This window comes from Homarus americanus, unplaced genomic scaffold (genome assembly GCF_018991925.1).
Source record: "Homarus americanus isolate GMGI-L3 unplaced genomic scaffold, GMGI_Hamer_2.0 scaffold56009, whole genome shotgun sequence".
In the NCBI taxonomy this organism is placed as follows: domain Eukaryota; kingdom Metazoa; phylum Arthropoda; class Malacostraca; order Decapoda; family Nephropidae; genus Homarus; species Homarus americanus.
The window spans coordinates 3,633,284-3,660,778 of record NW_024739542.1 but is presented as its reverse complement, the minus strand read 5'-3'; the positions used below and the strand labels follow the sequence as shown (position 1 = coordinate 3,660,778).

Genomic DNA, 27,495 nt, shown 5'->3' with positions numbered 1-27,495 from the left:
GAAGCGGTGACCCCTGGCGGACAAAAGGGTGATTAATATGAGACTGTGTTGACAAAGGGGACGGGGGGAACCTATAATATCACAGTAATTTTATACACGAGAAAAATCTTAACTCACTTTGTAAAGCTGCGTCATCCTGCGTCAGATGAATTCGTGTGTCGCGTTAAGAGGAAGAATCTGTTTATTTTATTGAATTTACATATCCGGTTCGAAGCCTAAACTAAGCTTATGTGATTATTTACATTCCAAGGCTAATCTTACGGACAAAAATCTCATGTTTTCTCTCGCAATGACCTAGAATTTAATGATTCCCGAGAAACCTTAAACTAACCTAACCTCTAGCCATAGTGTTTGTATATTACTAATGATGATTGGTGGCATTTTAGATAACGAGGAATGCCAGAGTAACGATACTGTTCTGTTATGTAGTTTATTCTTGTGTTGAGCGTCTGAGTAATGGAAGGTATTATATTCTAGACTACAGTATATATTAAGTAGATGCATTACACGGTGGGCGGGGGGTGGTGGGTGGGTGGGTGGCAGACATTTATCAGGGGTAGTGAGCCCCACCCCTTGCCTCTCACCTGTAGATAAATATAAATACCAAGATATTCACTTATTCACACGTATTTATCATTATATAAACGGAAACACTTATGCCATCGTTCTGTTTAGTGTTAGTACACACACACACACACACACACACACACACACACACACACACACACACACACACACACACACACACGCCGGCGTTAGCATGCACTACTAAACATGATAATCTAAGGCCTTTAAATTGCGTGTATTATTAGATCAGTTAATACATCAAGTGTTACCATAACGAGATATAATAAAGTAACATATTACCACTAGTGTTCTTTAATAGCTGGTTTGGTTTGGTTAGGTTAGGTTAGGTAAGATTGGGTTAAATCATGTTAAATTGGATTAAGGATAAGGCTTAACATTAGAGTGGTTAACCCTAAGCTAAAAAAAAAAAATGGGGGTTAAGTTTTAGGTGTTCCCATTTACTTGGTGAATTTATAAACACGAATGCAAAATTAACCTTCGAAAAAAAAAATAAATAAATAAACAGCGTAAAACGAGCGTCATGATAAAGAAAAATACACATCGGTCTGATATTTACAAAGCGCACCTCCACGACTCTCGCATACTGACCTTCCATCTAATGCATACGGGAATTTATTATACAAGAATCTCGTACCTTTTTTGATGATTTAGTGACGTACCTTCACCCAGTAGTCGTGCTTCATCTACGAGGTGAATTGAAATCACAATCACAAACTCTTTAATTAGTGAATATATCCAATATTACTGAGCTAGTGTAAATAGCTTCTTTTTTTATTGAATTTATATACCCGGTACATCTTTTAGGCAACTTTTCCTTCACAAATTTTCGCACCTAAAACTGATTCTATTTTTTTTTTGTAGACTGTTAATGGATATATTTTTTAGTTTATTGAATATTTTTCTTTGACAATTATCCCATATTTATCCTTTCATTTTATACTCTTTCCTATCTATCCATATTTTGTATTTACATCTCCCTCTTTTTCATATTTACTTTCCTTAATTAATCGTGTAGTTTATCAGCTTCTCTTACTGTTTTCGTCTATTTTATCTCTTCTCGTTAATTCCTACCAATATTACGCTTAATTTTACCCAGCATATAGTTTAACCTAACCTAACCTAACCTAACCTAACCTAAAGGAGTATATGTACAAGAGACCCTGTCCTCATTACTGGTTTTAATAACTTTTATCTGCCACAAATATTGAACCTATTCTGGATGGTGTTGAAACTGCCGCCGCCGCTGCCACCATCACCACTACCACCACCACCACCAACACCACTATCACGAACACCACCACCACCACCAACACCTTGCATTATAAGACAGGTGTATGAAAGAGATCAACTAACACTCTCACAACACAACCAACAACGATCACCAACTTCATCATCCTAATTCATCTTAACATAATCCTACATCAACACAATTCAGTAAACATTAAAAGGTCGCCAGGCGCAGTAGTAAGGGCTACACCCCACCCCTAAACGTTTATCCTGACAATATCCACACCAAACAATCACTAATTACCATGGCCTCCGATCACCAAAAACCACACATAACTTACGTGAATTGGGTCCATATAGAGTAACACCTCAACGACTGTCTCCTCTCCCTCTCTCTTGTCTACTGACCGGCTCTCCTTCACCTTCCCCTGTTATACATATGTCCCACCTAAATGACTCGCTCCTGTATCATATAATTCTCTCCGAAGCTTCGAAATTTTATACACCCTCTCCCTCGTCTAATTGCTACAGTTTTAGGTTCCTGTGAAATCTTTGAAGCTTCGAAAGGGGCATCTATATATATCCCGTTCTCTATAGTGGTTAATAACGTGACGGCCATTCGTGTAACTACCATTATTACTGACACTACTACTACTACTACTATCACTACCACCAACACCACCTTTACTACCACCACCACTACTAGCACTACTACCACCACCATCAACACCACTGCTCATTACCAATACCAACTTTACCGTCGCTGTCACCACCGCCGCCACCGTCGCCAGCAAACACCGCCACCACCGTTCCTTTCCCTGGCCAGGCAACGGATAAACAGAAGGAACACTTCATTCCCCAGATCCTTGAACTGTAACACGAAGGATATAAACAAAAATCATCAAACAGTCTGACAATATGTTACCACAGAGAGAAAAACATACAATCACCTCATCTTTTGTCTTCCTTACACCCATACATCTATATGGTCCCCAGACACAGTAGTATAAGGGCTGTACCTCCCTAACATCCCCTCACACCTTAGCGTAGCCCCCCACCCCTCCCTGATCACCTCATTGCACTCAAGACTTAGGTGAACGTCCATATAGTGAGCAGCCCAGCGACAGTCTCTCGTCCACCGGTTGGTCTCTCTCTGCCCCCCCCCCTCACCACACACAGTTTTATACTCCGTCTAGATGATTCACTCCCGGTTTATACTATCTCTTCGAAGCCTCGTGACTCGTGCTGAATGACGTAACGGCCATTCTTGTAATAACTACCACTACCACTACTACTACTACTGCTATTACCATTAGTACGGTACTAGTGAAAGTAGTGGTGGTGGTTATACACAGAAACACACACACACACACACACACACACACACTGTACCATACATACACACAAACCAAGCCTACACACACACACACACACACACACACACACACACACACGGGGTGGTGAGATTATCTTAAGTTGACATATGTGAGGCGCACCTGGGGGAAGGTGTTCCAGGCTCCTGCTGCGTCCTTTCAGTGTTTGTCATGCACTCCTCCAGCCGCCTCCCACCACCATATCCCACCCACCTACCACACCCCTCCCACCCACCCCATCCCACCCATCCTATCCTCCCACCCACTTCCCTCTTGCCACATCCCACCCATCTTCCTGCCATCTAGTACACCTGGGTAGAGGAGTAGGATGGATGAGAGAGAGAGAGAGAGAGAGAGAGAGAGAGAGAGCCCTGACCATTATCTATAGTTGAGCACTAAATCATCCATGGTTGAGGGGTAGGGTGGGGTGGGGTGGGGTGGGGTGGAAGTGGGTGAGGTGGGGTTGAAGAGAAGGGGAGGTGAAGAAGGGTACACCTCAGGGCTCAAGGATTTGGTGAGTACACAAGGGAGGTGTAGGGAGGGTGGCTCAGGTGAGGTGTTGAAGGGCAGATGAACCTGTGTGTGGACAGTGAGAGGAGGGAGTGGGAAGAGGAGGGTGGGAGGAGAGGTGGAGAGGGAGGGTGGGAGGAGGGAGGGTGTGAGAGAAGGGGGAGTGGGAGGGGGAGGGTGTGAGAGGGAGGGAGGTGTGGGAGGAGGGGGTATGAGAGAAGGGAGGGAGTGGGAGGAGGAGGGAGTGGGAGGAGAATTGACTTAAAGGTTCGAAGGGAACAGACTTGGACGTTGAGCAGTAGAGCAGGTGGAGGGAGGAGAAGGAAAAGGTGGAAGGGGGGTAGGAGGAGAGGGAGTAGTTAAGCGGATGAGATAGGAGTGAGGGAGGGAAAGGACAAGGTAGAAAAAGGAGGGAGGGTAAAAGAAGGGGAGGAAAGGCAAGGAAGGAAAGGAGGGAGGGAGGGAGGGAGGGAGGGAGGGGGGGGGGAGATATTAAGGGAAGGGAGTGGAGGGAGCGAGGGAGGGAGGTAAGGGGAGGGGAAGAGGCATGAAGCACCTGCCTCTGTAAACGATGTTATTAGTGTTAGAATATCGCGCACTGATTGGCTGGATGTGGGCGACAGGGATTTCCTTAGTGTGGCTCAGATGAGATAATTAAAAAAAATAACTGTGTCAATATTAAAAAAAAGAGGAAATATATCATCAGTATTTCGTGAAACAACATTAAGATTCTATTAAATTTGATTTATATTCTAGGTGTATGAAGAAACACTAAAGAATTAAGATAGTTTTATATTCAAGCTCACTTAACACCTCGGCTGGTATTTATTACAGAGCAGCTTTATGTCATTATATTTAGTTATTAATAAAGTTATATACGTTTTATCTTCCTTATAGATGCCTTTTGGTGAAATATAGCGAATGTAAACAACCAATAGAGAGTTACACACCAAAAAGTAAAGCACTCTCTCTCTCTCTCTCTCTCTCTCTCTCTCTCTCTCTTTTAATTCATCTTTTTACGCAGACGCAAAAAAAAACCTTATTGAGCGCCTTGATCCTAAAGTTTACGAGTACATTCGCTATCCTCCAGGATTCTGGTGCTACACCGGTTTTTAATGACATGTTAAACAAATTTGTTCATTTCTCCGTCGTTATCCGTTAGCTCGCCAGTATCTGACTGTATTGGTCCAATCTTGTCCCGTGCTACCTTCAGTTCATTAATTATTCCTCTTTGCTTTTCTTATCTCGGATTTAACGTTATAATAATCACGGAGGTAAATCTGCAAAGCTATTAACATCACGTCTAACCATTTTTTCACACATAGTTTAAATGGTTGTAACTGAACTTGTCTTGTGCCAACACATTACCAAAAACATTTCAGAGTCAACTGTATTAGAACAATTTTGTCTGAGTTATAAAACAAAAATATTAAAAAAAAAGCAACGTAGCCAACATATCCCAGAGGTCCAAAAATGGGTCATTGTTTCCTGTTGGGTAATAATAATGACCAAAAACATTGTGTCAGGGAAACAATATCACCATGATCTCTGCCCACACCTCCACTCATACATCATTGATTTAATTGCCTTACTGTTTGCTATTAACATACACCTACATTGTCTAGGACTCTAGGTACAGTGGAAATTGTAGGCCTGCCTTGTCTGTATACATACTGAACTGTATAAATGTAATGTCTATATAAATATTGAACTGTATACCTGCATTGTCTATATACACGCTGAACTAATTGTAAACTTTTATGACTGTTTTACTGAATAAATAATATTATAATTATCATCATTATTATTTTTAGTGTCAGGATAAAAAATAAAAATTTTCTGGTAATCTCAATAATATTTACCACCAGTCACCTTGTGCTGTACCTCATGACTCATTTTCACAATATATCTAACAGGTGACGATACAGAACCGTCTTGTATTAATTCTTCAGTAGGGAGACTTATTTTTACTATGATTCACCTCTGAAAGATCATCATGACCCGTATATTATTAACTCCGTGATTTTCTCGTTACAGCTCACAGAGTGTTGAAAGGTAAGTCAAACCTTTGTCACTTTGTCAGGTGTTCTTAATTTTCATTTACATGCATCTCACTATAAAGATGGAGCGCAGCGGCCAATGGAAACCGTTCTCGCCTCCTATAGTATACTAAGGGGCCACTCGTTCGCACCTGAGGCATCGCTATCCCACCCAGCTGTGACTGGGTAACAAACTTAATAATTAGAGCAGAGACAGAGCCGAGGACAGTGGTGGCCATATTGCCTCCGTGTGTTCAAAAGGTTCAGGAGTGAGTGTGTTGTATCCTCTGACCTGTGCCATACTGTCGTGATATATAATGTATATTATATCTAATGGTGTCGTCATATATATATATATATATATATATATATATATATATATATATATATATATATATATATATATATATATATATATATATATATATATATATATATATTATCAGGTTCAATTTACTTAATTGCTGAGTGTAATAATGCCAACACTATTTGCAGCTGTTTTATTTTTGTCAATAAAGTGGCCGAACACAGTATTTTGCTGTCATTATCGCCATTTTTTTTATCATATAATTCTCTCCGGATTTATATAAAGTGAATCTAAACCTATGAAGTGTAACCATTTATTTTCCGGATCATTAAGAACGTGTTAGGTCGATGAATTTATACAGCTGTGCAAGTCTGTCGGTGTCAGGATTCTCAAAGATTCTAACGCTAATATTCTCAACACCTATCTGGGGATAAGAGAATGAATTATTTCAAAATTAAATTTAAATGTAAATTTCAACTGTTAAGTCTTTTGTTTCATAACATAAACTTTACGTTTAAACGTTTTCTGTTAATTAGTAGTTCTTATCTGTTTAATTCATAACTACGAGTTTTTATCATTCAGTTAGCAACACGTGACATACTTCACATCACCTCTCTCTTCCCGATACACGGACTTGTTCTTACACACGTACATTATACATACGACATCGGCTGGTAGTCTGCACCGGTGAAAAAAAAATGTTCGATTCATATTCAGTTGTTTCAATATTTCAACTTGGTGGTGAGGAATGCAGCGATCCTCACATATAACATCGCGTCTTCTTGTTTCTCAGCCTGAGGGTGTTACTGATGCACACACACACACACACACACACACACACACACACACACACACACACACAGCACACACACACACACACACACGCCGTACACACACACACACACACACACACACACACACGTCGCTCTCACCCAACATACGACTGGGCACTGTTTTATATACCTCCAGTGTCATAGTGTTGTATAATGTTATTCAGAAGCAACCCATGACAAGAGTCGACACAATGGCAGGGTGGAGGTGTGCGTCCTTGCGAGTGGTATTGTGTATGTGTTTTTTTTTCTTTTCCTTTATGAGAGTATTTATGTATATATCGTACAAGTGTGTGTGTGTGTTTGTGTGCGTGTACCCGTATGCATATAAATGTATAAAAGGACGTATATATGACTTTATCTGCAGGTGTTATCTTCCCAGGTTGGCTCTACTGCCTCCAGGTCCCGGAAGTGATACACGATGTACTTGTGTTATTTTTTTTCACATTTTCTGTATATTAGTACTTGTTTTACAGTTGGATTAAATAAATTGTTATATATCTTGACAAACATATGATATAATAAGCACTAAATCATATTACAGCTTTTTTCTCGGTCTTCCAAATGATAAAGTTATTTACCCCGAAGATGGTCTTTTGTTTCAGTAGTTTTCTGTCAGTGTTTATCTGGGTAAAACTAAGACAGAGTGTTTCGAGTTAACTAGCTACCTGACGGACAAACTCTATAAAAAAAAACTTTTTTCATAGTACAAGAATAACCTAACTCGGGTGGAGGAAGAACACTTTAAGCATTTTTTATTTCCCTCGTTAGTTTTCTTGTAAATAAAGATGATCCATGCCACTAGACGACGCCATATTTGCGCTTCGACTGTTTTTACATTAAAGCTTCCGATTAATACTCAGCTTAAGAAAATTTGTATTTGGACTTTAATTAATTGTTCCTATTATAAACAAGCCCCTACAAACAAACATGACCTACTACAAATAAAGGAGAATACTCTACCGACATTTTGTTCTATATCGTTATAGTGTATTAGATGATTTATTGGTGACGTGATATCAAATATAACTTAGGATTTTTTTCTCATGAATAATTGCTGTGTCACGTGATATCAAATATAACTTAGGATTTTTTTCTCATGAATAATTGCTGTGTCACCGTTATAAAACAATCACCCTCCTGGCAAACACATTTCCTTTTTTTTCTCAGGTAATTAAAAATTTTTGGGCGATAAATTAAATAATACACAATTTAGCGGTGTAATCAGAGAGTTAATAACCTATTTAGGCGGGGGCGTGTATGCGTGGGTGAGAGGCGTGTCTAATTTCGTTAATCTACATGTGAGTTAAGTGCGTGTGTGTGTCTGTGTGTGTGTGTGTGTGTTTATGTTTGTTGGTGTGTGTGTGTGTGTGTGTGTGTATTTATAATTTTTGTCACTAACTTTTTAATCAACGCAATATTTTTACTTAATTTTTTTAGCCAAATTAAATATCACAACTGAATCTGAGTTTTTCACTTGTCCATATAACATAATATACTTGTGTGGCCAGCTAACCGGTCACCGCGCCAAAACTCTACGGTAACCAGTCGCCGCATTTCACTAAGTCAAACATAATATACTTGTGTGACCAGCCATCCGGTCACCGCGCCAAAACTCTACGGTAACCAGTCGCCGCATTTCACTAAGTCAGCCCGACAAGTTTACTCACCAACACTTTGAAATATTCTAATGCATCTTTCGCAACTTTTCATACATATTGTCTTGGTGTAGAAATTGAGAAATGAAACGGCCAAAGAAGATCACGGGTATTAAAACAACTCCACTAAGCTTAAAACAACGGTGTAAATTAGATGGCAATTTTAATAAAGTCTTCGATGAAAAAGCCAGTCATGAGTTGTGTACGGAGTTTTGTACAGTAGAACCTTTGTGTGGATAACTGTTTGTGTTGCTAGTTGTAACTTTGTGGCGCTATTTGTAACTTTGTAGTGGGTAGTTGTGCCTTACCATTCTAAAACAGCTATTTCAATAATCTACAGTGCCACAAAGTATAAGTTCAATAACCAATAGTGCCACATATAACAACATAAGAATTAAAACGAATCAGTCGACCTTAGCTAAAAGAAAATGAACATCGTTATCAACAAAGCCAGCAGTGCCATGAACCACATCAACAGTGCCTAATAAGAAGCAGTGCCAATAACAATAGAGAAACTCATTACCAGCTCGGATTAATGACACCGCTCTCAGAGGGGTCAATTAATTAACCAGGTAATACTCTACGGATTAACCTCCAGCAAATTACGGGTGCCCAGGTAAACAATAGTCACACCTCACGCTCTCTCTCTCTCTCTCTCTCTAATTCACCCACCCTCCTCTCCCATCCTTCTCTCTCTCTCTCTCTTCTCTTTCTGTCTCTAAAAAGAAAAACGTACAGACGGTGAAGAGTGTGAGAAGTGACAGAGAGAGAGAGAGAGAGAGAGAGAGAGAGAGAGAGAGAGAGAGAGAGAGAGAGAGAGAGAGAGAGAGAGAGAGAGAGAGAGAGAAGTGAGAGAGAGAGAGAGAGAGAGAGAGAGAGAGAGAGATAAAGGAGGGATGAAGAGGAAGAAGGAACGGGAAGGAAGAAGGAGAAGGAGAAAGGGAGGGGGAAGAGAGAGACAGAGCAGGAGGGAAGAGGGAGGGTGGTGAATAAATGAAATAATAAACATAAGAAGAAGAAGAAGGAGGAGGAGGAGGAGGAGGAGGAGGAGGAAGAGAAGAAGAAGAATGATCAAAGGAAGTAAAAGTAAGGTGGATAAGAGGAGGAGATAAGGAAGATAGAGATTGGAGAAGAATTAGCGAGAGTGTAGGAATAGGAAAGAAGGAGGAGAGGAAGGGGTGAGCGAAGAAGAAGAAGAAGAAGAAGAAGAAGAAGAAGAAGAAGAAGAAGAAGAAGAAGGAAAAGGAGGAGGAAGGAATGAAAAAAGATGTAGAGGGAGGGAGGGAGGAAGGAAGAAGGAAGGAGAGAGGGAGGAAGGTAGAGGGAAGGAGAGAGGGAGGAAGGTAGAGGGAGGGAGTAAGGTAGAGGAAGGGAAGGTGGGAGGGTAGAAGAAGGGAAAGAACCTAGAGAGATGGAAACAAACAAAGAGTAATAATGAAGATGCCAAAAAAATAAATTCCCTCTAAAATAATATGGGATAAAAATCCTTATATATAAAAAAAAAATTATATATATATATATCCAGTATATATATATATATATATATATATATATATATATATATATATATATATATATATATATATATATATATATATATATATATATATATATATATATATATATATATATATATATATAAATATATATATATATATATATATATATATATATATATATAATCACTTTGGGGGAAAATATAACCAAGGAAATTAAGTTTATTGATGTGGAAAAATTAATTATTGAAGAAAATATAGGAAAAATATATCAAATACAAATTCAACCCTGAAATTAGATATCCTATATAGTAGTAAAATCAGGCACTTCCAACTTTTTCCACCTTAAGATAAAAGAAACACTTTAGCCCTACCTGGGGGATGGGGGGGTTGTGGTTAGGGTGGTTACTCTTCAGTTAGAATAACCCGGGGTGCCTAATCTTCACGTGATCCAAAAACCCGTGGAGAAAATCATGCGACAACTGAGTAATAAATCCACGGCACTTTTTTTTACGCCGGCTGGGTTCCTCGACAAAGAGCCTCGGCGTTATTTTGTTTTCTTGTACAACGCGAGAAGAATGTCAGTACTGTATCAGATTATTTCTTTGTGTTTAATTTGTCCTCCTCTCCCTTCCTAAGTAACCCTTTATCTCATCCTCTCTTCTTCTCTTTCCATTTATATGTTCTTCTCCTTCACTCTACCTATCATTTCCCCTTCGCCCGTTTTCCTCCCCTGTCCCTCCTCTGTATGTCATTTCATCTCATCGTGTCTTTATCTGCCAGTCTCTCCGTGTGTATGTCTCTTTATTCATTCCTCCTTGCATACAGTTCTCTCCCCTCTTCCCCTTCCCTTACCCTCACACTCTGCCATAAGTAAACACCGAGCCGTAAAGTTGTTTGTGTCTGATAAAATACCACGGATGGCAGTATTACCCCTGACAACTAAGAACTGTTGTAAATATTGCTGGGGAAAATAAATTTCGTCACGACTAAAGAGGTTCACCGCCCACACACGAGATACTCACATTTTTCCCCGTGGACGGTTGGCTCGAGGCGCCGACACTGTGCTCAGTTATGAAAAGATTGTGCCAGGTAATCTATATGTTGTTTTTTGTGGGATATTCAAAGAGACTTGTGCTTTAAATTTTACCTCTAACTTGAGATTTGAACAACTTCAAAATGGTTAAAGCAGCAATGGCATAAATGTGGCAGCTAAAAACTGTCAAGACTGCTGCATTGTTATATTGTAACTACTTGTTATCTCACTGTTGGTTGTGGAAAAATTAGCATGCAAAATTTGACATTCCGGACACAAGTCGATACGCTCGCCCTAAGATATATATATATATATACATATATATATATATATATATATATATATATATATATATATATATATATATATAGTAGTAGTGGTGTCTCAGTGAGTACAGACTGTACTCACCCCTGAAGATGTGAATTACACGAAAGCGCTTGGGAACTTCGTGTTTTCTTTTTCCTTGTGGTTATCAGCATATACCTAGATCACGCGCACCTACAGTGATTTATTTTGTATATATATATATATATATATATATATATATATATATATATATATATATATATATATATATATATATATATATATATATATATATATATATATATATATATTTATTTATTTATTTATTTATATATACACAATGTTGTATGATTCGAAAGTGGTAGTCCGGGTAAATTTGAATTTTATTATGAATAGACTCGGTACGACGGAATATCGACAAAGTGGCAGAGAAGACAGGTGCCCTTAATACTGTTGTAGGCCGACGGTGGGTACGAGGTGGTATAGTTCGTCAGAACACCGTGGCAGCATCTATAGCACAATGGGTGCGGTGAGAAGATGTCTGGTAGGGTTTGTGTTGTTGGCTAATGATCTGCTTTTATTCTGATCCAAGGACACGAGGTGTCACGGTGCACCTGAACCAGGGCTGACAGCAGGTCTCTTATCTAAAAACCCAAGTTACTCACATAAATGGTCGTTATTAGCTTCTCCTGGCTTCATTACAGCAGTTATTGCTAGAGACATTGACGCATCACACATACTGTCATGACAGGATCTGGCGGGTGGGAGATATTACCTATAATTTCTGTACTGTGCGATTATAGTGTTGTCAAGACCTATGATACACTGTACATCACAAATCTCCCCTAAATACAGTACAGTACAATACAATACAGTACAGTACAATACAATACAGTACAGTACAATACAGTGCAATACAGTACAGCACAATACAGTAAAATACAGTACAGTACAGGGTATTTAGTTTTAGTGGTGTTCCAGGAAACCGCGTTGGACGCACCCTACTTAGCTGTGCCTGCAAGGTCCAGTAGTGAAATCCTGCAATAAGAAATTACAAGAGTATCGTTACACCTGAAGTATAGTTACACATGAATTATCGTTACACTTGCAGTATCGTTTCACCTGGAGTATCGTTACACCTGAAGTATCGTTACACATGAATTATCGTTACACTTGCAGTATCGTTTCACCTGGAGTATCGTTACACAGACGGTGGTTGGATGTTCTGTGTCCTGGAGAGCCACTGACGGATCTTCAACCACCAAGTTTACCATCAATGGCGTTGGTCTACAGGGATGAAAGTTGGATACATACACGTGTACACGGCTAGTAGCGCCAAGTCTATATGTTCAGGTGTACATGCGGTGGAAACACACACACACACACACACACACACACACACACACACACACACACACACACACACACACACACACACACACACATACACACACACACCATATTCACATATACGCAGTTGTCCACACTCACATAGACACACACATAAATATTCTTACAAACACATACACACATTCATCCATAAACAAACATGCAATCCCACACTTGTGTCAGCCATATATACTTCAACAACAACACGGGTGGAGACGTTATACGGCAGAAGACAAAATAAGTGGGACTTCAAATTAAGCAAATAATGACACTTATAACCAATTTTCCGCGAGGTGCGTGTTGTACAGCTCTAGATAGCATCCATAATTTAACAGTAAGTGGCTGAACGGGAGGTTATCGTAGAGTAGTCATCTGTTGATAGGGAAGAAGACAGAGGTAATCATGTGGCTACTACTTTGTTGACACGGGAGACAGGTCTATGGTAAAAGTTGATTAATTGTAAAGCTGGGACCTGTTGATACGTGAAGTGAGTGAATAATCATAGTTAGAAGCGGTTGTTTGTGGGGAGTGGGGAGTGGGTATCGTACGTTCGTCATTGCAATAGTTTTTTGCGTCACCCGCCGGATGGCAGCAGGGGCGACAGAGAGCTAACATCCGTACATAAATACACGAGGCCTTTTTGTTTTGTTTTTTGTATTCTTCCATTACTTTTGCTGTGCGTTAGCTTATCCCCTCACTCCTTCGTCATCCCAAAAGTGCCAGAAATGCGATGTTGTCTGGTCGTAACTTTCGAAATTGTTACTTTTGCTTAATCGTTTCATTGCTGCCAATTATTCAACTGTCCGCCCAGCCACCTGTCGCTGTGTAATCGTAAACCAGACATCTTTTGTTTTGTCGTTCGGCCGTCAACATTTGCTTTATTGTACGCCCGTCAAAATTTGTTTTATGGTAGGGCCCTAACTTTTGTTTTATCGTACAGAGGCCAAGTTTTATTTTATATATAGTTACCACCAGATGTTTAATAGTACAGCTGCCAACTATTATTTAACCACATAGCCACTACTTGTTATTTAGTAGTACGGCAGCCACCTGTTGATAAAGCGCTGTGGGCCACCTGTTGATAGGAGAGACTGGGTAACGGTAATGCTGACACCTGTTGATCAGGGAGGCGGGGGTGGCGGGGTACACGTCGCGGCGCACACTTGTTGATACACTGGGCACTACAGACAACAAGGAGAGCACTTATTATACCACCGCCCATGCTGGTATTACAATCATTGTTCAGTTTGGGTGACAACTAATTATGCATGACTTTATTATGTGTTATGAAATTACTTTCTATTTTGATGATTTTTAACAAATTAAAATGTTTACTCGAGCTGTTGACTTGATTTTAGCAACAGTCACTGGTTCTCACTGAGAGACTCATTCATAATCAGCGTAAAACACCCTAACTGACCGACTAACACAGTCACTTCACTTACTTTACGTCTATATCGCTTGTCAGCTCCACAATTTTTTCGTCGTCTGTTGTAACCCTGAGGCGACACTACTACTTCCAGAGTCTGGGTACCTTATTTGGAACAAGTCTTATATTCACACCTTCTCTACATGTATATTGTTCCTGTGACTAAAATCATCCTGAAATTCCTCCGCCCCTCTGTTAGTGTTCATGCTAGTCTGCTCCACACTCTCCTCTATGACGCTCTAACTCTTGTAACATGACACTCACCCCCCCCCCCCCTTTGCCTTTCGCCCTTAGTTTTCTTTTCACAACCTGAACGTAACCTCAGGTAAATAACATGTCTTCATAAACTTGCTCCCTCAACTTTGACAAGAATATCCTTTATAACTTGCACTAAATAAATTATTTACCATCCAAGATCAAACTTTCTTTTTTCTGTCGGAATATTTTTGTTATTCTTAAAAATATGCAATAGCCGCTCCAACGTTGGTCTCACAGTCAAGGCAGTACCAATGGCATACAGTAAGTTTTATCAGTATGTTTAATAAATTATAATTAGTACTCAAACAACCCTTACGAACCCCCCACCGCCAAGGAAATTACTTGGCTATGACACCCGGAACCACAATACCTCTGCATTCATTTTTAACTGTGTCTTCTACTATATATTGTGTATAGCTTATTTATGAGATTCGTGGTGCGGGCGGCCGTCACTAGAGGGCTCCAGTAATTATCTTCACGGTTTATGATCGACCCGGAGTTGTCACCATGAACTTGTCCCATATTTATATTACAGTATTTTGTTTTAATTCCACATCAGAAATCTGTTCTTATTAATGCCAATGACTTTTTCTTTTCACTGACAGAACAATTTCTAGTCTTAGCTAGTACAACGTTGTGCTAATGTCTATTACGTGATTACTGTGACGATTTTTTTTTATTTCATTATAATTTCTCAACGATCAATTGAATAATTCTATGTACAGTCTCGTCTACCTTACATGAACCATCGTACACCGTTAATGTGGCAAAAATTTTTGAGAACGTTGAAGGCTTACGTGGGCACACATACGTTTAGAAAACAATTACGGTCTACTGAATAATGATACATGACAACATCGTTCACCTTACCACCACTAGATCTGGCACCATTGTGACACCCTACAATCACTGGTACATTAACTCTCAACACCAGGTAACAATAGGCTCATGAATCAAAGAAAACATTGGCACAAAGTTAGGTGATAGGAAGTCTAGGCAAACCAGCTAATCCCACTTTAACCTAACCTAACCTTCACGTGACCCTATCGCACATCTGTTTAACACTGACACAAGAGTCTGGGAACATCGTACACCTGCCCTTGCTGACACAAGAATCTGGGAACATCGTACACCTGCCTTTGCTGACACAAGAGTCTGGGAACATCGTACACCTGCCCTTGCAGACACAAGAATCTGGGAACATCGTACACCTGCCTTTGCTGACACAAGAGTCTGGGAACATCGTACACCTGCCCTTGCTGACACAAGAGTCTGGGAACATCGTACACCTGCCTTTGCTGACACAAGAGTCTGGGAACATCGTACACCTGCCCTTGCAGACACAAGAGTCTGGGAACATCGTACACCTGCCTTTGCTGACACAAGAGTCTGGGAACATCGTACACCTGCCCTTGCAGACACAAGAGTCTGGGAACATCGTACACCTGCCTTTGCTGACACAAGAGTCTGGGAACATCGTACACCTGCCCTTGCAGACACAAGGAGCAGACACAAGAGTCTGGGAACATCTGGGAACATCGTACACCTGCCTTTGCTGACAAACAGTTTGGGAACATCGTACACCTGCCTTTGCTGACACAACAGTTTGGGAACATCGTACACCTGCCCTTGCTGACACAAGAATTTGGGAACATCGTACACCTGCCCTTGCTGACACAACAGTTTGGGAACATCGTACACCTGCCCTTGCTGACACAAGAGTCTGGGAACATCGTACACCTGCCCTTGCAGACACAAGAGTCTGAGAACATCGTACACCTGCCCTTGCTGACACAAGAGTCTGGGAACATCGTACACCTGGTACCCGCCGCTGATGTGAGCGGTAGTTATGGGAGAGGGTCATCACGCTTCGTTTGTGAAGATATAAAATGTCACCGTTCCTGACATTAAATTTAAAATTTCCGAGAAATACTTCACAATAGAGGGAACAAATTAAGTACCTCCACCTCTCGCTTTACTTCCCTCCTCTTTTTTTCTTTTGCTGTTTTAACTTAATGTGACTTTCCCGACATACTTAGTTGAGGTTGAATATATATATTAAAAAAACTAAAAAAAAAAATCACAGGAAACAGGAAACTCTGGAACACTGTAGCTTTCGTTTTTATTCAAGAAAATCTTCAGTTACCTCTGAAGATGTCTTGAATAAAGACGAAAGCTAAGGTGCTCCACTGTTTTCCCTTTTCTGTTTGGTTTTATCAAGTTTCATCTTCTCCACGTTACCAATGGATCACCTAAACATTATCCCCGGCTTATTTCACCTTAAGATTAACCACCCTAACGCTCATCTACCCAAACCTCATGAGGAAGTGTTTGGGTGTTGATCATCAGGTGAAATAAGCTGACGGGAGGCGGGTAACCTCAGGGAGTAGCGACACTGCCTAAGGGGACACGAGTAAGACTTACATACAATACCCAGTTCTCACTCTGTAACAGAAGGGCGTCTAGCTATAAGACTTACTTCACAGTCCCGTGATGGCAGCCGGAACACTATGCCCACAGGTAATCACAGCTCGCCCACACAGGGGAGGAAAGTGACCATATAAGTGATGACGATGAGGGAGATTATAACTGCCAGGAATTTTATGCACATGTGGTAATACGAGTCGGTTTCATTCCTAAATCCTGCTCTAGTTTAATGATAGAAAAGTTTACCTCAAATTTGTTTGGTTAGGTTAGGTTAGGTTCGGTCAGTTAGGTTAGGTTAGGTTAGGTTAGGTCAGTTTGGTTAGTATTGATAATATGCGCTTGATAGGTTAGGTTAGAAAAGTTGTTAGATTAGGTTAGTTTGGTTTGCTTTGGTTTTAATTGGTTTGGTTAGGTTAGGTTAGGTTACGGTGGTTAATCTTGAGGTGAAATAAACTGGGATAGAGATTCTTCAGGTGATCCAATTACTGAGATTTAACAATAATAAAAAATACAACCAGTTATTTGTAACTGACTTTATAACCGAGTTGTAAATAACTTTATAACCGGGTTGTAAATGTCTTATAACTGGATTGTAATTTAAATCGGCATAAATGACGTCAAGAATAATAAGGACTGGTTAATGCAAGTCTAAATTTATCAGGATCGGGTACACCCAAAATAATCGAAATCGGGAATGGCTTAAATCGGAAATAACCAGTCTCGGGTTAAATAAACTGCATGGAATCGAGAATATGTCGAAATCTGGTTAATGAGTTTTAAATTAAAATAAACATTATAAGCACCCGTCCCTTTTAACCGTCGTTGGGATTCATGGAAATGGGAAAATGACCGATAAATAATCAGGAAATCATTGAGATATAATCGGGAAGGATACAGAGTGGTACATAGCAGTAAAGACGAGAAGGTTCATGTAATTACTTCACTTGATGATGGATAATATGTTATGAACCGCTGCCACCAGAAACACTAATAATACGCCTCCACACACACACGAACAAAAGAAACCAGCCCCTGCGCCCCAATGTAAAAATAACTTTTATGTTCACTTCATTATTTTCTTTTTCCTTTTCGTAGTGAAAGTTTTTGTTAAACGGCCACCGTCCCCTCATGCCACTCTGTGTAATGAGTCACTTCTCTCCATTGTGTATTTTCATCCTTTTGGCTGCTGTACATTTTTTAATAAACCGTTGATATTTATTATAATACTAATACACACACAGTCACACACACACACACACACACACATACACACACACACACACACACACACACACACACACACTCCGCCTACTGAGACATATGAACGTGATTTATAACGTTCGTATAGTCTTTTAACCATGAGTACACGTTACCACCACCACTACCACCACCCCTACAATCACCACTGCCACCCCTACCACTACCAACCTTACCACCACTACTGTCACCACCACCACCATCATCACCACCACCACAGTTGCCACCATCACTACCTCCACAGTTGCCAACACCACCACCACAATCCGTACCACAACCACCATCTTCACCCTTTATATACTTGCTCAAATAATGTCAAATGTCACGACGCCTGTGAATTATTGAAAGAAATAAGAAAATTTTCATAAGGACATGGGCAAATTTGTTTACGACTGTGTACAGTATGTATGTATGTATTTATGTGGCGACCTGTGGTGTAATGGTCAGCATGCTCGAACCCGGGCAGGGTGAAACTACACCATTTAACATAAGAACATAAGAAAATAAGGAGTCTGCAATAGGCCGGTTGGCCTGTGCAATGTGCATGGCAGCTCCTGTTGAGAGTTACTAACACTCTCCATCATCCATGAATCTATCTAGCCTCCTTTTGAAACGTTCCAGCGTTCCAGCACTTACTACAAAGTTGCTAAGCTTGTTCCACTCGTCCACCACACTATTTGTGAACCAGTTCCTTCCTATCTCCCTCCTAAACCTAACCTTATCCAACTTAAATCCGTTGCTCCGAGTCCTATCCTGCTCGGATATTATAAGAACTTTATCTATATCCCCTTTATTGATTCCTTTCGCCCACTTAAATACTTCTATCATATCTCCCCGCACTCTTCGTCTTTCTAGGGAATGCAAGTTTAGTTTCTTTAACCAATCCTGATATGGAAGGTGCGGCCTGACTAGCGCAAGATATAGCTGCAATAAGACCTCTGTACTCTTATTACTTACACTTCTAGATATAAAACCCAATACTCTGATTGCCTTATTTCGAACATTAACGCACTGTTTTCTAGGCCGTAGGTCCGGGCTTACAAGTACCCCTAGGTCTCTTTCACAAGTCGACTTCTCTAGGCCATTTGCCTCTGTCTACCCAGCAGTAATTGGGAACCTGGATGTCAATCGATTTGTGGATCGTATTCCGGGGTGATGGTTAGCCAGTGCAATTGACGAGTTGTCCGGCCTTCTCGGACTATTCCTTGACACTGGGTCATGCAGCTCGTTAACTCAGGGTGTGGTTGTTGTGTTGGCGACAGCTTCTACACCTTAAATTCACGCCTAGGTGGCACTTGGGCCAGCCATCCTCGTTACACGAGGGGCAACCATTATTTTGTATGTATGTATGAAACGTGACATAAGTACTGTATAGTGACTGTATACGTATTGCCGAGAGATTATCATCCATCTGTAAGAACTTACACGCAATAGTGACGACTATCAAGAAATTACCTAAGTCATTATACGTTTTGATTATAGGTTCTGAAAACATACAGTAATTATAGGCGGCGGCGGCTGCTGCTGCTGGGTGTGATGATAAGTGATAATCAAAACCGAAGACTCATGTTACCCGAGCTAGGCCTTGGCACGTCCATCACTAGAGAGCTATAAATTCCTCTCTCTAGCAAGTGAGACGAGATGATTATCCTCCGTCTGAAAGTGATGTCGCCGGGCGCCGCCGTCGAGATTGTCGTACCCTCGCTACCATGAACTGAAGCCTTTGATAAACGACAGATGATGGAGATAGTGCAGCCTTGGTACAGAGGAGTATATAATTATTTAATGTCTGTGGTTGGAGGAAATGACGTTGTAGATATCATGACGTATTCTAACCTAGTGAAGCTTTATTTATGGTAAACCGGAGAAATGAGAGGTGGTAACGTGTCATTAAATTCAGCACACAGTAAACAAGGCCGTTGCTACTGGCGTGGTGTGTATGACTGTAGGTAAACTTTTAATCTATTGAAAGCCAGAGTATATACTTTACCTGTGTGTGTATATATATATAGTTCCCCATACTGGATAAAGGTTTGAGTACGATTTCAGACGAAAAACTTTGGGATAACTATTTAGTTTGTTTTTTATTGCTTCCGTTATTTTGAAAGACTTAGTAGCCTATAGAAGAGGTAAAGCATGATTGGAAAGTAAATAAAATAATTTCGGACAACATGGAATGGGAGTGAAGGTTAAGTTACAAAATGCAAGATGCTGGAAAAGTACCACGAACTGGATTAAATTTACTAAACCACTAACTCATATTTAACTATACCAGACTTAATGTTTCTAGGGTGGTTTAGTTTAATTATGCAAGGTCAGGTTCTTTGCTGACGTCTGCTTTAATAAAAAAAATTATTAGAATGTCTTGTTGATGGTAACCTTTTTAACGTTAATCAAGGTGTCAGTGTCGTCGGGAGTCGAGAGAGTTGTCTTCCGAATGAGAGAGTACAGCCTACAAAAAGACATTATCTCCTTATTAAGGTGAAACAATGGAACTTTCTGAAACGCCACATTATTCCCTTTCTCTCTATTTTGTCCTTCCTCCATTTTCCAGATTTCATATTTTTCGACTCGAACTCGTAGAAGTGGTTTTAAATTAGACAAATTTAGATTTGGAAATAGAGTAGTGGATGAGTGGAACAAGTTATCAAACTGCAGTTTCCTCCATTCTTATTTTCCTATGTTATGTTGGCTTTCTTTATCAGTACATCGGTATCTATCCCCCAACTATACTCACACACATTATATATATATATATATATATATATATATATATATATATATATATATATATATATATATATATATATATATATATATATATATATATATATATATATATATATATATGCTGAAAACCACAAGGAAAAAGAAAACACGAAGTTCCCAAGCGCTTTCGTGTAATTCACATCTTCAGGGGTGAGTACAGACTAAGGAGAAATACATAACAAGGTATATACAGTATATACTTAGGCCAGACAGGTAAAGATCTTGTAACTAGACTTAAACAACATAAATATGGTGTTAGGACAGGCCAGGAATCCAATGCTCTGTTTGTTCATTTGAGGGATAATAAGCATTGCATTGATTGGGATAATGCCTCCTCAATATTACCATGTAATTCAATTGACAGTAGGAACACTATAGAATCCAGTCTCATTAAACATTTGAGTAATGGTATGTACAAACTGGATAATTTCGTAATTAAGAAGATTTGTAACCAGGTGAGGTTGGGTCATCTTACCCTCTGACCTGACTACCGACTGCTGCGGTGCTTTTTGAAGATTAGTAGGGTCACTACCTAATACCTGACCACTGTGGACTTGACCTCACCCTCCTCTGTATATATATATATATATATATATATATATATATATATATATATATATATATATATATATATATATATATATATATATATATATATATATATATATACCTTGTTATGTATTTCTCTTAGTCTGTACTCACCCTCTAGATGTGAATTACAGAAAGCGTTTGGGAACTTGTGTTTCTTTTTCCTTGTGGTTATCAGCACATACCTGATCACGCACACAAGTTCATACACCACAGAATACACACACACACACACACACACACACACGCAGATACACACACACACACACACGCACAGATACACACACACACACACACACACACAAGACCATTATCGCTAATGAGAATGTATGGGAGGTGTACACGAGCGGCTGCACCAACATAATGTGGGGGCCTACTGTCTACCTCTGGGGTAGGGGGTGGGGTGGGGTGGGGGAGGGGGGGAGAGGAGGAGGAGGAGGGGGGCAACCAGGAAGTAGAGGAGGAAGAGGAGGGAAGGTGAGGGAGCAGGGTGTGTCAACGTGTTATCCTCTTGCCACTCTTACACAGATCACACACACAACACACACACTCGTTCCCTCCTGTACCACCTCATATATAACTAGCTCACTCCTTCACACTGCACCACTCGATAAAATTATCACTGTCGTTGTGTACCTCCATCTGTTACGTCTATATAAACCTTCCACCTTCACTATTCACCCACGTTACGTCAACACAAGACTCTCATCTTCATCAGCTTTAGTTTTCACCATTAACTCCGGTTACCTTGAGTTTCAGGGTTGAGCAGGTACTTATCAACGACCACCAAGTGACCTAGCCCCAAACCCCATCTAATGCAAGAACCCATAAAAAAAAAAATACAATCTCACGCGTTAGCAGTTCGTCTACACCTTAAATCCTACACCAAACATCCGTCTAGGAGTTCCTTTGATTGACTTGTTGTAGACGATCCTTTACCCAGAGAGAAAGAGGTTTGTTTATATCTTTCACGGACACCAGTTACTTCCTTGACCTTCCTTTGTATTTACTCGTTAATGGCTGCTTTCCAATCTCTAGATGAGGATTCTTGTTCAACGTAATGACTTTCCAAAGTTCTTCTGTTGACTTGAGGGTCTTTTGAGTAGTCTTCAGTACCTTCCCTGAGGACGCCAACATCAAACATCTTTTCTTTTTTTTTCACGGGATTGATTCTAAACCATTCTAGGATTACATGAACATTAGCTTCCCTTCTCACAGCTTAGTTCATCATCATTCACAGAGATGAGTGGAGGTGCAATATTTTGTATTTTTATAACAATACTTCTTTAATAAGCTCATTCTGGATCCTTTTGTGATGAAGAACTTAAACTTTAGGTCGGTTAAGCCGGGAACCAAACTTCAGGCGAACATTTTCGGAGCTATTTTTCAGGTGATCCTTATTTATTTATATGTTTGTACAACCAACAAGATTTTCTGTATTTGATTGTGTAACCAATACGATGTATTCTGTATATCACGTATAGTTAATACAGAAAAATTAACAGAAATACAAATAAAACCAGTGTTAACACTTTTTGGTCCTATGTATCATATTGTATAACACAGAGTTTTTTTTTTGGTTAACTGTACCAAGACCGAGACCTGAGAAACTGGTATCGAGACCAAGACCGGTTTCGAGATCGGGGTGAAGGGAGAGGAAATAGCGTACGTCCATCACCCTAAGACACCTGCACCTCCCTATTAAATTTCAACTCTATCTTCAAAACTGCGGAAATGCTCAACGCACACACACACACACACACCATTATCTAATACACTTAATGTTACTTGATGACCTATAGTATAATGCTTCTATCTCTTACGGCTGTTTACTACTATTTTATTAACTGAACTAATGTGTTATTATGCGATCAAAAACATCAAACACAAAGTCTCTATATATATATATACCTCTGAAGTTGTTTGAATGTATGTATGTATGTATGTATGTATGTATGTATGTATGTCTGTAATCTCCAAGACTACCTATGAATACAATAAACGAGTTATCTGTGCTTCATTGGAAAGGTCTTTCAACAAGGAGCATCTTAGTGTTAAATAAGAACATAAGGAGTCTGCAATAGACCGGTTGGCCTGTGCATGGCAGCTCCTGTCGAGAGTTACTACCACTTTATCATCCATGAATCTATCGAGTCTCCTTTTGAAACTTTCCAGCACTTACTGCAAAGTTGCTAAGCTTGTTCCACTCGTCCACCACCCTATTTGTGAACCAGTTCCTTCCTATCTCCCTCCTAAACCTAAACTTATCCAACTTAAATCCGTTGCTCCGAGTCCTATCCTGCTCGGATATTATAAGAACTTTATCTATATCCCTTTATTGATTCCTTTTCACCCACTTAATACTTCTATCATATCTCCCCACTTTATCTTTCTAGGAATGTTTAGTTTCTTTAACCTATCCTGATATGACAGGTTTCTAAGTCCCGGAATCATTTTCGTCATTCTTCGCTGCACCGACTCTAGTGAATTGATATCCATTCTATAATAGGGGCACCAGAACCTGAACCGCATAATCGAGGTGCCGACTAGCACGCAAGATAGTAGCGCAATCAGACCTCTGCACCTTTATTACCTACACTTCTAGATATAAAAACCTAATACTCTGTTTGCCTTATTTCGAACATTAACGCACTGTTTTCTAGGCCGTAGGTCCGCTTACAAGTACCCCTAGGTCTCTTTTCACAAGTCGACTTCTCTAGGTTGATATTGTTAGGCTGTATACATTGACAGTATTGTTCTTCCAATATGCACCTCTGCTGGTGTTGAATTTCATTTGCCATTTTCAGACCACCTCTGCAGTTTATTTAGATCCTCCTGTAATGCATTTGCATCCTGCCCTGAATTAATCTGCCGCCCTATTTTGGTGTCATCCGCAAACTTGCTTATGTCACTGCTGATCCCAGTATTCAGATCGTTTATGTAGATTATGAACAAGAGTGGGCCTACTACAGAGAAAGAGAGAGAGAGAGAGATCAACCAGACCTGCAGCCAACGTAAGTTTTTTGTTGTCATCGCTAATCCTATGATATATGAACTTATCTTTCCACTGACATTTAATTCTAAACCAAAATTACCTCCTGAACTAATTATTACATCATTACCCAAACGTGAAATAATTATTACATCATTATGCAAACGACAGATCACCAATTGAATCGGATGATTGGCAGTTTATCCTTGATGTTTTTTCCTTTAGATTATTAAATGCAGGAGTTATTTGACAGAGCCATCTACAGCGTGTTGAACTGTGTTATTATAATTGTGTATACTAACGTGAATTAACAGTTTAAGTTATTTTATGGTGGGTTGGGTTGGGTTAACTTATAAGCATACAGGATAAATTTCTATACATCATCATTTATTCCAATAACTTACTGAGATTTGTTTTATGGTTTATATATAAAACCTCAATTTAAACATACATTGTACAGGGGCGATATGATCGAGGTGTATGAATGGAAGTCAGGGCTAAACAAAGGTGATATATTAACAAAGGTACTCAAACTATCCAACCAGAAGAGAACTCGTAGCAATAGTTTTAAATTAGACAAATTTAGATTTAGGCGCAAAATAGGTAAACATTGGTTTGGAAATAGAGTAATGGATGAGTGGAACAAGTTACCAAACATCATCATTAACTCGAATACGCTGGATAGTTTCAAACATAGGTTGGATGGATATAAGAGCGATAGGGGTTGGGTGTTGTTGGGACTGCCCAGTTTGGGCCAATATGCCCGCTGTAGTTTCCTCCATTCTTATGTTCTTATGTTTTTATATCCTGCTTCACCTTACTTTCATAACCTGCCTCACCTTAACCTTCATAACCTGCCTCACCTTACCTCTCTATAACCTGCCCCACTCCACTCTCTATAACCTGCCCCCACCTTACTCTCTATAACCTGCCTCACGTACCTCTTTAACCTGCCTCCACCTTACCTCTATAACCTGCCCCACTCCACCTCTATAACCTGCCTCACCCCATCTCTCATAACCTGCCTCACTGCACCTCAACCTGCCACCTACCTCTCTATAACCCACTCACTCCACTCTATAACCTGCCTCACCTTACCTCTCTATAACCTGCCTCACCTTACCTCTAAACCCCCACCCCTATAACCTGCCTCACCTTACCTCTATAACCAACCTCACCTTACCTCTCTATAACCAACTCACCTTACCTCTATAACCTGCCTCACCTTACCTCTATAACCTGGCCTCACCTACCTCTCTATAACCTGCCTCACCTTACCTCTCTATAACCGCTCCCACTACTTCTATAACCTGCCCACCTTACCTCTCTATAACCTGCCTCACCCACTCCTCTATAACCAACCTCACCTTACCTCTCTATAACCTGCCTCACCTTACCTCTATAACCTGCCCCACCTACCTCCAACCTGCCTCACCTTACCTCTTAACCTACCTCACCTTACCTCTCTATAACCTGCCCTACCCACTTCTTTAACCCACTCCTCACCTTACCTCCTCTATAACCTGCCTCACCTTACCTCTATAACCTGCCTCACCTTACTCCTCTATAACCTGCCTCACCTTACCTCTCTATAACCTGCCTCACCTTACCTCTATAACCTCCCCACCTTACCTCTCTATAACTGCCCCACCTACCTCTCTATAACCGCTCCCACCCCTCATAACCGCCCACCTACCTCTCTATAAACTAACCTCACCTTACCTCTCTATAACCTGCCTCACCTTACTTCTCTATAACCTGCCTCACTTACCTCTCTATAACCTGCCTCACCTTACCTCTATAACCTGCCCCACTCCACCTCTCTATAACCTGCCTCCCTTCCCTATAACTTGCCTCACCTTACCTCTATAACCTGCCTCACCTACCTCTATAACCTGCCTCACTTACATCTCTATAACCAACCTCACCTTACCTCTATAACCTGCCTCACCTTACCTCTCTATAACCTGCCTCACCTTACCTCTCTATAACCTGCCTCACCTTACCTCTCTATAACCTGCCTCACCTTACCTCTCTATAACCTGCCTCACCTACCTCTCTCTAGCTCCCACCTTACTTCTATAACCTGCCTCACCTTACCTCTCTATAACCTGCCTCACCTTACCTCTATAACCTGCCTCACCTTACCTCTCTATAACCAACCTCACCTTACCTCTCTATAACCTGCCTCACCTTACCTCTCACTTACATCTTTATCTCTCGCTGGTACACACCTTTATCTCTTACAGGTACAGTCTTTTTCATATATATTACAGAGTGATTTGTTCCCCTCATTCAGAATCACTAAATATAAATATCTGTAACATAAATACGGACGTCATGATGAATGCTGTGACCTGATTGGCTGAACCCCAAATTCATGGGGGTAGGAGAGGGAGGAAGGAGGGGAAAGATGACGTGGAGGGAGAGGGCGGGAAGGAGGTGAGAGTGAGTCATACGAGATGCCAAATCCCACCAAAAATGTTTCGCTCTGAAAATCGTTGTCATGTGTTTTGATTTTAACCATTTAACATTTAAATTTTTTTTTACACTATAACGTCGGATATGTGATACTGTAAACATAACAAAGAGTACAGAGATATCAACACAACACACACACACACAATACAAGTTGACCCCTGAGCCGTCGACTTCCACCGTCTGAGCTGAGAGATATATTTTAGCCTCGTGTGAAATTTTCGCTCTGGCTCCCTAGACAAGAATGAGTTTCCGCCTCCTTGATGGTCTATATCCAGCGCTAAAACCTCACAATTATTGTACTGAAAGGGGGGAGAAAAAAGAAGTTGAAAATACAATATCTTTTATTTTTTTCGGTTTGTTTAGGAGTCATTGTGAGTAGACGAAGCCAACAGCCACATCAGGACATCTTGTTATAATAATGGTGAACATACAGTAGATTGTAGTTGTTATTGCTGTTATCAATTTTAAGTCACTTGTTTAGAATTTTGTGGGGTGAGGATATAAATGTGGTAAGTTTACGTGCTCGTTTTTCCAT

The 27,495-nt window shown here is 40.2% G+C and overlaps 1 protein-coding gene across 2 annotated transcripts in view; it reads left to right on the top strand.

Annotated features, from left to right (window-relative positions):
- LOC121874872 overlaps nucleotides 1–27,495 on the top strand; it is a 70,414-nt gene that overhangs the window by 25,003 nt on the left and 17,916 nt on the right. For both annotated transcript variants that reach the window (XM_042379184.1, XM_042379183.1), the window contains exon 2: nucleotides 5,736–5,753. In XM_042379184.1, coding sequence (XP_042235118.1) covers nucleotides 5,736–5,753 — 18 coding nt within the window. The remainder of the gene's footprint in view (nucleotides 1–5,735; nucleotides 5,754–27,495) is intronic.